Below are 15079 nucleotides of genomic sequence, written 5' to 3'. Positions count from 1 at the left end.
TATTGAATAACATCTAAATAGGAATGCAAGGGCAATACCCATTTGCTGCCCATAACTCTGCACATATCCTGAATTCACAGAATGTCCTGTCAGCCTCTACAGCACCTCCACGAACGGTTACCCTGGTTACACCACCAGTCTTCCAAGTGTATTATACTGTTGCATAGATCAGAGACCCTACAGAAAAGTACCATGACCACATAGTCTCATGTAAAAGGGAATGGTGTTAAAATCTGACTTCATGTACAACATACTTATAGTACGACATGAAGAAAAACTCCACTGTAAGAAGAACATTACCAATACAATAAAATATGATGGGGGCAGCTTGTAAACTACTGCATATGTTGTATGCTTTACTAAGAATGGTTATTTTATTAGGACTTCTCGAATGGTAGTTGTCTTGAACTGGATTCTAACCCTACCAGGTAGATATAAAGAATGCATCTGCTTATACCCAAATGTGAGGGGCTCAGGGATTAGATTCTCAGCTGGATAAGCCCTTAGCAGCCAGAACCCCTAAGCCATCTATGTACATATTCACTGACAAATACAACCTGAATATGATAAAAATTTATACATGTATAAGGAACTGATTCTAATGCCTACTATGTAAACAGCATAATGTTAAAGTATCCTGTGTAATACTCAAGACCACAGTTGAGGTGTATCCATACAAAAAAAAAAACAGATCATCCAACTTCTTCTGTAGCAAGGGCTGTTTTTCTAAGATGACTATTAGAAATATGTATGTTAATAAGTCATGAATTCCTTGTGGGGCCTGAGAAGCCATATTAAGATATCTTGGTAAGGCCTCAGCAAACTAAAGTCTACTTCCATGTTCTTTGTACATTTATGCATGCTGAAAAACATATTGCAGAATGCACGGAGTCAGGGCTAAAGTGTACCCAATAAAAAACAAAACTCACATTATAGAGCCACATATGCAAATGAGGCATATGTCACAAAGCAGATCATTAAAAATCTCCTGTAAAAAGATATTTATTTCATAAATGAGGCTTGATCTGCAAAGAGAAACCCTAGTTGAACCTCAGCAACTAGAGGTCATTCTCCCAATTTATGTATTCCTTGTTCCTGTTCAGATCAACAATCACACAGTAATAAAAGCAAAATACATGTCTGAGTTCCAATGCCATGTACATACTGCAACTGTGAGGTCAGAATTGTAGAATGTTAAATTAAGGCACAACACTCAACAAAAAGTATGTAAATGATGCATAAGCCACAAAGGAGATGATTAGAAATATCACATACCAAGTCACAGTGAATTTTATAAATAGTGATGGATCTCCAGGAAACCTCTAGTTGACCCTCAGCAACTAGAATTGCTGCTTTTTAAGTTATTTATTCCATGTGTATGTTCATGATCAAACAATACTACATGAATAATCCATGCATAACCTGCAGTGTTGTGTATTTAATACATACATAACATACTGCAGAAGCATGAGCAGAGCTGTGGTATATTCATTTGGGAAAGTCCCATCAAATGGCAATACATATTAAAGCAAACAATTAGCATTATCCCAGATATATCTCAGATATAACCTAGTCCATGGCTAACTATACATAGAGGAACTCGGGAGGCTCTAAGTAACAGAAATCTAAAGTTGGCCATAGATGGATAGGGTTTGGAACAAAAATTCTTAGGAAAAGTCTTAGGAACATCTGTAAGAAAAAAAACGTTTTGACAAGTTGTTATTGAAAACAAAAAAATAAACATCTTCCGATGTAAATGCAGTGTCAATCACAATAAACATTGTCCCCCACGATAAATAATAAATACCGCCACCCACAGAACACGACCAATCCATCGAGAGACACTCGCCAAACGACAGTTGATTCTGCCCTGTTGCTAAGTAAACATGGGGTGATCCACCTGAGTGACCACGCCCAATGATGGGGCGATCCCTGCCATTATGTTTAGATAACTGGGGAGAATCAGCTGTCATTTGGCATGTGTCTCTCATTGGGACCAGTTATGGTTGGTGGGATTTTTTTTCTTTGTGTGTGGATTGGCATTCATTGTGAGTTGAGGCTGGATTTACATTGCGGATTGTGTTTATTTTAATAACGGACTTGTCAAAAACAAGTTAGTGTTTACTTCTGACTTTTTTTGGTGAATGGTGGGGTGTACCCCATACTCATTTACATTGTGAGGTCCAGGATCTGGGGGCCCCCTTGCTAAAGGGGGCTTCCAGATTTCTAGAAGACATCCCCTCCACCTACACAATTACCAGGCCATGGGGTTCCCTTCTAAATCCATATCAGACCCGAAGGGCCTGGTAAGAATTGAGGAGAGACACCACTTCTTTTTTTTTTCAGCCTGGGTTCCCCCTTAAAATCCACAGGAGACCTGACTGAAGTTCCACTTTAAAGCTTCTGACAGCAAAAGCAAGGGTGCATAACTAGTGTAATCAGAATTCCAACACCTGCACGTGTTAACAAGCATTCATTACACATGAGTTTGCCTATGCAGCCCCTGAGTAGAGGTTTAGCCAAGGAGCCTGTTCATGAAATGTTACAGGCTCCACAATATATAACACCTATATCTAAGTATTATATTTAATTGTATTCCTTGCTGGCACTAGGTTGTTGTCAGCATTAGCAGATGCTAGGTAGTAGCACTACTTAAGTACAGTTGGACTTCAGATTTATCAACATTTGCCAACATTTTTGCTGCTGGCTGCAGGGGATCTATTTTTTACTGCCTTTCTTGTTATCATTTAAAAATTCCATATAAATCACTTAGCAGCAGAATATGATACCGTACTTGGTTTTAGTATTTTATAAAAGGAGGTACTAAGAGGTTTGTAGGGGTTGGAGAAAAGTGATAGTGCTTGGAGGTGAGTGGGGGGTCAAGACAAGGGTGATGTGTGGGGACAGTACTATTCTCTTAGGTTAAAAACCCTATGTAAACTCAATCACTAAAATCTCATAAACTTTACCATGTTGATACAATTTAAGTAGTTTTCAATCATTTTAAATCTACAGCTTTACAATTAACCACTTCCCATCCAGCCCATGTACATAAACGGCCAGACGGGAGCAGTGCAGCAGCGGGTGGCCATTTATAAACATCCTCCCACATTCCCTGCCTGTGAGCGCTCCCTGGTAGCACGCACACTGCGATTCGGTGCCCGCTGTGTCCTCAGGACACAGCGGAACACTGATCGCTGTACGGGACCTCTGTGTGTGGTCCTAATCATGTGATCACTGATTGGCCAATCAGTGATCACATGAACAGTAGTAAGCAAGATGTCACTTCCTGATATCATTGTTTACTACTAGTGAAATCTGTGAATGATCACAGAGGTCACATGGTACAAGGCTATTCAGGACAGCCTTGTACCATGTGACAAGCTGTGAACAATCCAGCCAGAGAGGAGAAATTATTGCTTTTACAGCTTTTATGGGTGTAAAAGCAATCAGTGTAAAAAAAAAAAAAAAAAATCATCACTATGTCACTATGGTGACACTGTACTGCTAGGGTGACAGTATGTTAAAAAAACATTAATAATATTAAAAAAAAATAATGTAAAACATTTAACAATAATTTTTGGATATAAACTAATTTGGTTTTTTTTTTTTTTTTTACTACAAAGATAGCTGAATACATTTTGGCCAAGATTTATGAAGAAAGATTATTTATTTGCAAAATTTTATAAGAAAAATCCTTTTTTTTTTTTTTCCAAAATGTTTGGACATTTTCATTTATATAGCAAAAAAATTTAAATCCCAGTGGTGAATAAATACCACCAAAATAAAGTTTTATCTGTCTCAAAGTGCTAAAAAATGCATATGGATGCAGTGTTGCATGACCGCGCCATTGTCAACCAAAGTATGATAGCACTGAAAGCTGAAAATTGGCTGGACAAGAAGGGGGTGAAAGTGTTCGGACTTGAAGTGGTTAAATACCTAGTGATTGTGCTATGAAGGTCCTTCTGCAAGCACTCCTGGTTTAAAGTGTGACAATACTCTTGTCTTCCAGTTGTGATCCTGCATTGTCACCCTTTTACATAGATTTCCAATAGATTCTACAAGTGGCTGTTACGCAGGCATGGTCCACTCACTGTCACTATTAGAATACCTTTCTGTGAGAAATGTCAGGCAGCCATTGCTGTAATGCATGTAGATAGGACTGTGAAAAGGCACTGAGATGTAACAAAGGATGAAGAGTGAAATTAATATTTATTAAAACACATGGCAAATGTTTATCATGATGCTTTAGCAATCTAAATCCCTTTTTAATTTTGGAATTACATCTACATTTAACGAAGATGGAATTGGCCAACCAGCATTCGGTAGAGAGGGTCTCGTGTCTGCAGTGAGGCGAAAACCATTTTAAAATGGTCTACAAACTAGTTGAGTATTTTTGTCTAGAAAGAATATTCCTTGATCTTCTTCCAGCACATTATTGTGCAAGATAGCATGCTATGCATAGAAAGTCATTTTAATGCTATATGTAACTGTGTATTATAATATTCTCTGATAAGAGTCCAGTCAAGTTTCTAAAGTAACTTTGTAATCTCCTTTGACTTTGACAGGCAATATACTGCTTGTACAGTAGCAGAGTCCTTTATCTTGTGTGCCATAGTTTATATCCTTGGCAGTCTGGCTAAGTCCTTAGCGATTTACCTGAAATGATCTTTTGTATTGCTCTTAGTGGAAATCTTATGTTCTATGGTTGTGAGTATTCACTTTTGTACAGTGAAATAGGACTTGTGGCTTAATTACCTTGGCTCGCCTTCCTCTTCATTCATCTCCTCATCTTCCTCTTCACTTCCACTGTATTCATATCCTGTTTCATCTGAAAAAACAAAGCGGATGATGCAGCATAGGTGGGTATAGCAATCTGTCATTACTGTATGCATAGCAATCTCTGGGGTGGGAATATAGGAAAATGTAATTTCGTAATGATTCACTGTCTTTCAGATTATTAAAATTCCTTCTATAAGACATAGCTGAGAACCAGTGGCAAAAAGTGATCAATTCTCTGAAATATAGTGCAGCAATATTCAAGATTGGTAGATCTGGGCAGTCGTTGAGGAGGAGTGCATACTGTAGAAGTGCTGACAAAATGGACAACCTTATCTCTATTTCTCAAGTGATACGGTATATTAGATACAGGTGGAACTCCAACCTTTTATGTTTTAGATATTTAGCCATTATGTTACTAGTGTTACCCTTCAGATTCCATACAGTGTACAGACGCACAAGTGGGGGCTAAAATGGCAGATAAATACATAGTTTCATTGACTTGACTTACAAGTTCCCAAGTCCATTATTGTCCCTAACCCACTAGAACAAAGTGTGAGAACATTTTGTCACAGAAGAGAATTGTGTGGCCAAATCAGAAACGCTTCAATGAAGTAACAGTGATCTTCACTGTTGGCTTAATTATGGGGTCTTTATGTGGCCCCAAAATGTTACATTCCTCTCTGTGTAAAAAATGTTCTGCCCATGTTTTATTTAGCTTGTAGTTTAGTGGAGCCATCTGATTGGAACCTTTTAGAGCTGCAGGAACACACTGATTCACTGGAACCTTAACATGCAGCAGTGAGATGCAGGCATTCGACACACCAGGAAGCGTTGGATGATTAAAATTCTGCTAGTGGGTGTAGCTCTGAAAGAGAAGGGAAATATCATTCACCCACAGTGGTGCTGAAAAGTAATAGTGTGCTTTTAAAAGATTAAAACTTTACTTTAAGACTGGTTTGTCTTTTTTTTTCAGACATCTTTGTCTTTTAACATCAAAGAACAGCATTTCCAAGTACCGGTTTACTTTTATATGGCTTAGTCAGGAATATGGAATATAACTTGAGGTGAAAATAATGGCATTGTGGGGTAATTATGGAAGCTGTGTTGAGTGCCTTGTTGTCAGAGCACAAATGGCAGAAAATGAGAAAGATCAAAGGTAAGGAAGATGACACAGGGAAAGAAAGTTTGAGATGAGGACAGTTTTTTTTTTTTTTTTGTTTTGTTTTGATACTATACACACCACACAACATTTCTATATAGCTGCCTAGAGGTGCCTTGGTATTTTTAAAACATGCCCTGTTTAGCAGTAAAGCAATGAAAGGTTAAAAATATGAATCCCTTTTCTTTTCTAAAAGGTCCTTCAAATATCCAGTAAATGACAACACATCTGAAAATCTCTACCTTTTTCTCTCTTTTTTCTGGTTCTGTCAAGATGGTCTTTCAGCATGATGCGTATCTGGCGCTCATTTTGTAGATCTCGAACAAAAGAATGTTTTAGCAGTGTTTCTGTTGTTGGGCGATGTGTGTAAGTTTTAATGAGGCAATTATCAACAAAATTAAGAAATTTCTTTGACCTGAAGAGAAAAAAAAAAAAAAAAGCAAATCATAAAAGTGCATAAAGGCAAAGGGATGCACCTGACCATAAGACGCACCTAGATTTTAGGGGAGGAAAACAAAAAAAAAAAATTCTGAACCAATGGACTGCAGACATAGTACAGGAAATGACCAGAGACTGCGGATGTACTACAGGAGATGACCGGAGACTGCAGACATACTACAGGAGATGACCAGAGACTGTGGACATACTACAGGAGATGGCCAGAAACTGTGGATATACTACAGGAGATGACCAGAGACTGTGGACATACTACAGGAGATGACCAGAGACTGCGGACATACTACAGGAGATGACCAGTGACTGTGGACATACTACTGTGGATATACTACAGGAGATGACCAGAGACTGTGGACATACTACAGGAGATTATTATTATTATACAGGATTTATACAGTGCCAACAGTTTGCTTAGTGCTTTTACAATATAACGGGAGACAATACAGTTCAATACAAGAGGGAAAGGAGGAACCCTGCTCCTTGGAGCTTACAATCTATGAGGGAGGGGCTAGTGGTACAAAAGGTAGTAACTGTGGGGGATAGACTGGTTGGAAGAGTAGAAGATTCCATTATTAGCTGAGGGCAGGATTGGCTTCCCTGAAGAGATAGGTTTTCAGAGATCGCCTAAAAGTGAGCAGAGTAGGCGATAGTCTGATAAATTGGGGAAGAGAGTTCCAGAGGATGGGGGAAGCTTTGGAAAAGTCCTGGAGATGAGCATGGGAGGAGGAGACAAGGGAGCTAGAGAGCAGGAGGTCTTGCAAGGAGTGGAGAGTACGGTTTGGTGATATTTAGAGACAAGATCGTTGATGTAATTTGGGGCAGAGTTATAAATGGCTTTATACGTTATTGTTAATGTTTTAAATTTTATCCGTAGGGCAATGGGAAGCCAGTGGAGGGATTGGCACAGAGGGGTGGCAGATACAGAATGGTTAGTAAGGTGGATAAGTCTGGCAGCAGCATTCATGATAGACTGAAGAGGGGATAGCCTGCGATTAGGTAGACCAATGAGGAGGGAGTTACAATAGTCAAGGCGAGATATATCAAGGGAGTGAATAAGTTGCTTAGTGGTTTCCGAGGTTAGGAACGGGCGTATCTTGGAGATGTTGCGGAGGTGAAGTCTACAAGATTTGGACAGTGATTGGATCTGGGGGTGAAAGGACAGATGGGAGTCTAGGATTACACCTAGCACCCTGGCATGAGGGGAGGGACTGATGATTGTGGTATTGATCTTGATGGAGAAGTCAGGGGAGGGGGCACGGGCTGGGGGGAGTACTACGAGCTCAGTTTTGGAAAGACTGAGTTTGAGGAAGTGGAGTGACATCTATGCCGATATGTCGCTTAGTAGGTTAGTAAAGCGAGAGAAGACTGAAGGGGTGAGGTGAGGGGTAGAAAGATACATTTGTGTGTCATCAGCATAGAGATGGTACTTAAAGCCATGGGAGTTTATCAAGTGACCAAGGGAGGAGGTGTAGATGGAGAAGAGAAGGGGTCCAAGGACAGAACCTTGAGGGACCCTACAGAAAGAGGGAGTGAAGAGGAGGAGGCAGTGTTATAGGTAATGCTGAAGGAGCGCTGCGATAGGTAGGAGGAGAACCAGGAGAGAGCAGAGTCTCTGAGACCAAGAGAGTGGAGTTTTTTGAGGAGGAGGGGATGGTCAACTGTATCAAAAGTCGCAGAGAGGTCAAGTCGTAAGGGTACGGAGTAGTGGCCATTGGTTTTAGCTGTTAGTAGATCATTAGTGAGATTTAGTAGGGCAGTTTCAGTGGAGTGAAGTGAGCGAAAGCCAGACCGTAAAGGGTCAAGAAGGTTGTTGTCGGTGAGGTGGGAGCTCAGGCGATTGTAGACTAAGCGTTCTAGCAGGGAGATGGGTCTTAAGTTGTTCAGGTTGGTGGGGTCCAGGGAGGGCTTTTTAAGTATGGGAGTGATGTGTGCATGCTTTAGAGAGGAAGGGAAGGCACCAGTAGAGAGGGAAAGATTTGAAGATGTGAGTGAGGGAGCATAGGATGGAAGAAGAGGGTGACCGTAGTAGTTGTGAGAGGACAGGATCCAGGGGGCAGGTAGTGAGACGGGCTTCTGAGAAAACCTTAGTGACCTCTTCTGTAGTAGCAAGATCAAAAGAGGAAAGTGTTGAGGGAGGTTTAGTACAAGGTATGCTAAGTGGGATGGGTGTCTGTGTAGTGGCGATGCCCATACGAATTGCGTCAATCTTGTTTTTGAAATGATTTGCAATCTTGTGAGCAGTGAGTGAGGTATTGGGTGGAGGTGTAGAAAGTAGAGAGTTAAAAGTAGAGAAGAGATGATGAGGACTGGATGACAAGGTATTAATAAGAGTGACAAAGTAGGCTTGTTTGGCAGCAGGAAAGGGAGGAATTGTCCTTTTCAATATTCCATCTTTGTATTTACATATTGATTTGTTGTGCTGGCACCTGTCCTAATGTATGTGATGCAATTGCCAATTTAAAGCATTTGTCATATCACTTCCCACCTTTTATTATGTACAATATAGTCGTCATTGCTGGTCTCTAAATACGTGGTGTACATTGTAGTTATTTGATTTGTTTGTGGTTCCTAAAATGCCAAATCTAATGCCTCTAAGATCAGGAGGAAAAATAGGTTTTCCAAGGATGGGATACAAGGGTGAAGGAATTAAAGATAGTCCTGAAGAGGGTAATGGTTCTCATCGAGGCTCTGGTCAATAGTTTGGACCAATCATTGAAAGGACCTTTGGGATACATCAGAATTCCCTACATAGGCAGGTTACAGATGCTAAGGTACACCCATTTCTTATTGTGCCTATTACAGCACCAATCAACTATCCTGGTTAAATGGAAAACTCTGTGATAGAGTATGGGGCCAAGAAACTTGATAACTACTACAGTTTTTGATCTGCTTAGGGCTGTCGAAATCATGTGACTGCATCACAATTCTAATTTTTTTAATTTGCATGTATCGATCTCTGGTCAGAGAAAATTTTAAATTAAATACTTTATCCAGGTCTACTGAGATCAGTGTGTCCAAGTATTTTATATGTGAAGAGCTCTAATTAAAGGGAAACTTAAGTTGTATGTCACAGAATCATTGTGCAGGGACTGACATGTTTAGTTTCTTGGATTTAGAAGAATTCATTTGAAAATTGGACAGGTTTCTGTATACTTTCAAGCTCCGCCAGGATATTTGGTGGGGTTATGTCTGTGTAGGATTCAGTTTCTTACATAAAATGTCTTGGCCTTTTTAATATTGTTGGAAAAAAAATCAAATAGAGTATGATGATGACTTTCAATATACAGCCTTTTGTTTTAAATGCAGCCTTATTATTTGAATGCGTCCAATGCAGGAGTTTCTGTATCTGTCTTTAGTTGTATTTAATTCCCTGTAGAACATGTGCTTTCCCCTGCTGAGGTGTCCTATAATAAATCCAATTATTCTGACTATTCCTGCGACATGGCAGCAGACAAGAAGAAAATGAAGGCCCCAGAAAGCAATAAATTGCTCTTAACTAACCATCTGTGTGATTATTAATTCATCTTTTCTGTCGGACACATCAGCCTTTGAGTAAGCACATTAAACCATTTTATCCTATCGTGGTTTGGGTTGTCTGCCGCGCTCATCCAGAGAATTATATACAAAAAAACCTAAGTGACAGGGCCTACTGTATTAACTCTTTAGTGGCCTACTCCTCTTGATGCCTCATGCTAAATCAATATCTTATGTAATGCACATACCATTTCCTTGATTTTAGCTTTGGAGGTGGGTTTCGAGGAATTAGGAAAAGAGCTCTCATAGGGTGCATGTCGCATAAAGCTGCAAAACAAAAACAAATTACACTTCATGTATAAATGTAGTATAAAGAATTTCAAAATTCACATTTTCAAATTTCTACTGTAATTATGGAGGAGTGGATATGTTTTTAAAGCAAATCTGATGCATCCTAAGCAATTGAATAGCTTCTCTCCCCTGTGGGAACCTGATTCACTCGGAGACCTGGTAAAGGGGCCTAAAAGCACCTTCCTAATTTACAAATGCAGAGTGTAGACAAGTATAGTATTTCCCAATTATGGTTATTATGTCACAGGTTGGCAGAAACATGCTCTGTAATCCCTGTAACCTCTGCAGATAAATGGAAGTGAAATCCTGCTCAAGCTGCTGACTTGAGCAGAAAATGCATGCTCTCAACTAGTGAACTTACAAGAGGGTCTGGTGTCTTTATACAAAATGTTCTAATGTCTACCTTTTTATACATGAGTGCAATGTGAACTCAATGGAAAGCTGTCCATTATCCTGTTCTCCTTTAAATGACAGCCCCGCCTACCCCCCAGGTCTTTCACTTACCTGTCCCTGCTATTCTGAGATAATAGCTGTGCAGACTGCTGGGAGCCGCACAGCAGATTTTAGATTATTCTCCTGACTTAGCGCTTCCATACATATGTGGGGTTATCTCCATTAATTTCTACAAAGAGGGCATCCACCATTGTGACAAGGGGATGAATGGAGATTATTTGGGGCATTCTTCTGCAGCTGGCTATGAAGTATATACACCCAGTTCCCTACACCCAGTTCCCTAAACTAGAAGAACTACAATCACTGCTCTGGTGTTCCATATCTTTCATCTTCCCTTTGTTCCAGCACTGAAGCCCCTCTGTCTCTTCAGCATTTAACACTTCTGGGATCTGATCCTTGTGTCCTCTAGCATGTGTTGTGGCTCCATTTTCTTATCCATATGCCACTGGGTATTCTGTAGTGAAGTAAAGGTCAGAGGATGGGATGGAATTGCTGGCGGGTGGGCACAGACATTCAAATATTTGGAAGGGTTAAATGCTGAAAATACTGATGGAGGCTTCCAAGTTGAAGCAAAGGGAAGGTAGAAGATTTTAATAGACCACCAGAAAGGTGAGTATAATTCCAGTAAATCCAGTGTGAAGTTTCCACAGTCTGTGTTGATTTGGGGAGCCATGTCATCTGCTGGTGTTGGTCCACTGTGCTTCAATAAGTCCAAGATCAACGCAGCCGTCTACCAGGAGATTTTGGAGCACTTCATGCTTCCTTCTGCAGACGACCTTTATGGGGATGCTGACTTCATTTTCCAGCAGGACTTGGCACATGCCCACACTGCCAAAAGCACCAAAACCTGGTTCAATGACTGTGGGATTACTGTGCTTGATTGGCCAGCAAACTCGCCTGACCTGAACCCCATAGAGAATCTAAGGGGCATTGCCAAGAGAAAGATGAGAGACATGAGACTGAACAATGCAGAAGAGCTGAAGGCCGCTATTGAATCATCCTGGTCTTCCATAACACCTCAGCAGTGCCACAGGCTGATAGCTTCCATGCCACGCCACATTGAGGCAGTAATTGCTGCAAAAGGGGCCCAAACCAAGTACTGAGTACATATGCATGCTTATATTTTTCAGAGGTCCGATATTGTTCTATGTACAATCCTTGTTTTATTGATTGCATGTAATATTCTAATTTTCTGAGATTGTGGATTTGGGGTTTTCATGAACTGTAAGCCATAATCATCACAATTATGACAAATCACAGCTTGAACGATCTTGCTTTGCATGTAATGAGTCTATCTCATATATTAGTTTCACCTTTTAAGTTGCATTACTGAAATAAATGAACTTTTGCACGATATTCTAATTTTTCGAGTTTCACCTGTATGTGTATATATAAATGTAACCTCAGTGTAATGAAGCATGAATTTCTTCATGTTATCTTGAAGGCTTCTACAAGAAAGAGATGCATCCTAACAATGGAAGAAGATGCAGGTTGCAACAGCAGACGTGGGTCATTGGTGGCATTTCCAAACAGTTGGGCCTTCCTCCCAGCTTCTCTATGCCTCCTTGATTTCCTTACCATACAGTAAGTGTGAAATATGTTTTTTGAGTTTTTAGCTATGGCACTAAACAATAGCACCTCTGCAACAGCAAACAGAATGCAGTAATGCAGGCCACTTGGATGCCCTTCTCCAATGACACAGAGCAGAACTTATGTAATTTACTGATGTAATTTATTGATATCTCCTGAGATAAACATTAGAAGAATGAGAGCATGTACCTCTATATCCTTCCACTCTGCCCTCCAATGAGTGTAGGAGTAGATAGAAGTCATACCAAGAATGTGGAGTCTAGCATTTAAAAGACTGGTCCTCATAACCTGATATTTTAGTTTTCAGTAGATGCCGGGGGGGTTCTTTAAACTCCAAAGAGGGTAGGAATAGGAAAAGAAACAAGGAAAAGAACAACATAATACCTGGCTATTAAACAATAAAGCCAGGGAGTGACATAATACCGCTGGTTCCACCTATAAATGAAATATCGGCTTTGGTGAACTGGACATTTTAAATGAAAAACTTGAGCAGTAGGAAGAAGCAGTTGGTTGTGCAACTTGATTGAGTTTAAAGAATAGATGTAATCAAGAAAACGATTTAATTCAAATAAACCATGGTAATATCTTAAAAAAAAAAAATTATAGTGACACTATTTAGGATTTCCTAGTTACTCATTAAACTTATTTTCAAACCCTAAATCCCTTCCCTGCATCAACAGTTTGCACAGCGTTGGCTATCCCAGAAGGACATTTTAGAAATGTCACGATTTTGTTCAAATGGAAAATGTTTGGATTAAATGTTTTGACATTTAAGAATTATCTCCAAGGACCATTCTAAGGACAGCTTGCTAGATTGTCCCTTTTTGTAATTTAAATGCTGAAACATACATTACTAAACTGCCAGAGACTTGCTTGTCGAGAAAAGAAAATCTTATCACGTAGTCTGATTGAGCTACTGTATACATGTAGCTCAATGTATACATGTCTAATTGCTCACTTTCTTCCAGTGCATGAAGCAAGTGTTGTTCGTTGCGTATACCTCTATTTTGTATCTGTATTAGGTTTATTTCTACAATACTTTCTCCGGACTTATAAACGTAGTACAGACAAAGACCAGCAGCCTAGAGTACCATAGCATTTGCAGGATTACTATACCAGCATCTTCTGTTCTGCATTTTCATGCTAAGCTCTTTTTTTGTTTTTTTTCTTTCATAAAGCCTTTTTTGATGACTTTCTAGGGTCTAAAAACAGTGTGTATACTGTTTCAGTAAACTGTATATGTGATATATAGTATGTGTATATGTGATATATATATACATAATTTTTTTTTTTTTTTAATTCATTTATTTATTTTAGCAAGGCATGTGCGGGAGTCTTTCTTCTGTTTCAAACTGTTTCACTTCATTTTTCATAGTTCCCCGTTTAGTTTGGTATTGTTTTGAGCTTCTTTTATTTTTGTATTACTTTAACTCACTTCCTTCTAATATTTATTTTATTCTTGTTTTTTTTTTGTTAACCTGAATCCTGCAGTCTTTTTGTACTATCTCATGTTTTTCTGGTTATGTGGACACACCAAAAGCAATAAGGAACAATGGGGACATGCAGTAGTGGCAGAAACTGAGAGAAAAGTTTGTTTAAAAAGCCACAGACATTCCATAAAGGTTGGATCAGGCAAGGAAATGCATAAACAGTGGATAGCTTCAAAAGCTAGCAAGGCCTCAGCAAGCCAACAAGGTACCAGCAAGTATGTATTTTACTTATCACAAAGTAGTTGCTGCATGTGCAATTACATCTGAATACCTATGAACAGCTGTGGTTCCTGTCAGCCTATCATTGCTTTTTACAGGCTGGGCATCCACAACTATCTGCATCCACTTGTGAATCCAGCTTTAGGAATACACTGGATTTTTGCTGCAACTGGCAAAAAATCTCATGTGAATAAGTCCTAAATGTGAAAAACAAATGTATGGTAACTAGTCAACATAGAAGCTATTCTATTCTTGAGAGAACAGACAATATTCAGGAAAATTTAGTTTTCCTAGTCCTCTCCTAAGATTGGCATATACTCCTCTAAAGATTCTAATGATATATGCCAGACAGTGTGACCACGACTTAGCTTGCTGGCTAAGTAGAGGATACTGAAAGCTATTACAGATACGTATGTCCTGGCACTTCTGATGCTAAAAATTTGATAGTCTCTTTTTAAGAATATTGAATGACTTAAAATGTATGTAAACCATTTACAAAAGAATTGAGTTTTTTTTGTTTTTATTTTTTTTTTTCACTTACGTGGCGACCCTTCTGCCATCTCAATGGCTGTAATTCCCAAAGACCAGAGATCACTCTGTGGAATCAGAAAAACATAATCTAGGTTATAGTATTTAGATAGTCACGTGCTAAAGGATGCCTTTAATTTAAAAGCTATGTGGGGAAATAGCAGTAGCTGTACAGAGCTTGTGCTACCTTTTTTCTATTCCCAAATACCTGGAAGAGACCAGTGACGCATTTGTACAAACATCGTTTTTTAACTACTTGCCCTCTGGAAGATTTACCCTCCTTCATGATCAGGCCATTTTTTGCGATACGGAGCTATGTTACTTTAACTGACCATTGCACAGTCATGCAACGCTGTACATAAATAAATTAGTAATTTTTTTTCCCCACAAATAGAGCTTTCTTTTGGTGGTATTTGATCACCTCTGTGTTTAATTTTTGAGCCATAAACAGAAAAAGACAGACTATTTTGAAAAAAAACACATTTTTTACTTTTTGCTTCAAAACATATCCAATACAAAAAAATAAATTTCTTCATAGATTTAAGCCAAAATGTATTCTGCTACATGTCTTTGGTAA

At 39.2% G+C, this 15079-nt stretch overlaps 1 protein-coding gene across 1 annotated transcript in view; it reads right to left on the bottom strand.

Annotated features, from left to right (window-relative positions):
• Window positions 1-15079, bottom strand: part of NRK (Nik related kinase) — a 335992-nt gene that overhangs the window by 181125 nt on the left and 139788 nt on the right. Inside the window, exons 8-11 of the mRNA XM_089684925.1 lie at window positions 14516-14570; window positions 10120-10198; window positions 6184-6356; window positions 4759-4831 (exon numbers count right to left, since the gene is read on the bottom strand). Of these exons, the coding sequence (XP_089541051.1) occupies window positions 4759-4831; window positions 6184-6356; window positions 10120-10198; window positions 14516-14570 (380 nt within the window). The remainder of the gene's footprint in view (window positions 1-4758; window positions 4832-6183; window positions 6357-10119; window positions 10199-14515; window positions 14571-15079) is intronic.

Source organism: Staurois parvus, unplaced genomic scaffold, assembly GCF_062004578.1.
Source record: "Staurois parvus isolate SC_StPar_1 unplaced genomic scaffold, SC_StPar_1.0 ptg000361l, whole genome shotgun sequence".
NCBI classification, from domain to species: Eukaryota; Metazoa; Chordata; class Amphibia; order Anura; family Ranidae; genus Staurois; species Staurois parvus.
Note: the sequence above shows the minus strand (reverse complement) of the source record. Positions and strands in the feature narration are given on the sequence as shown.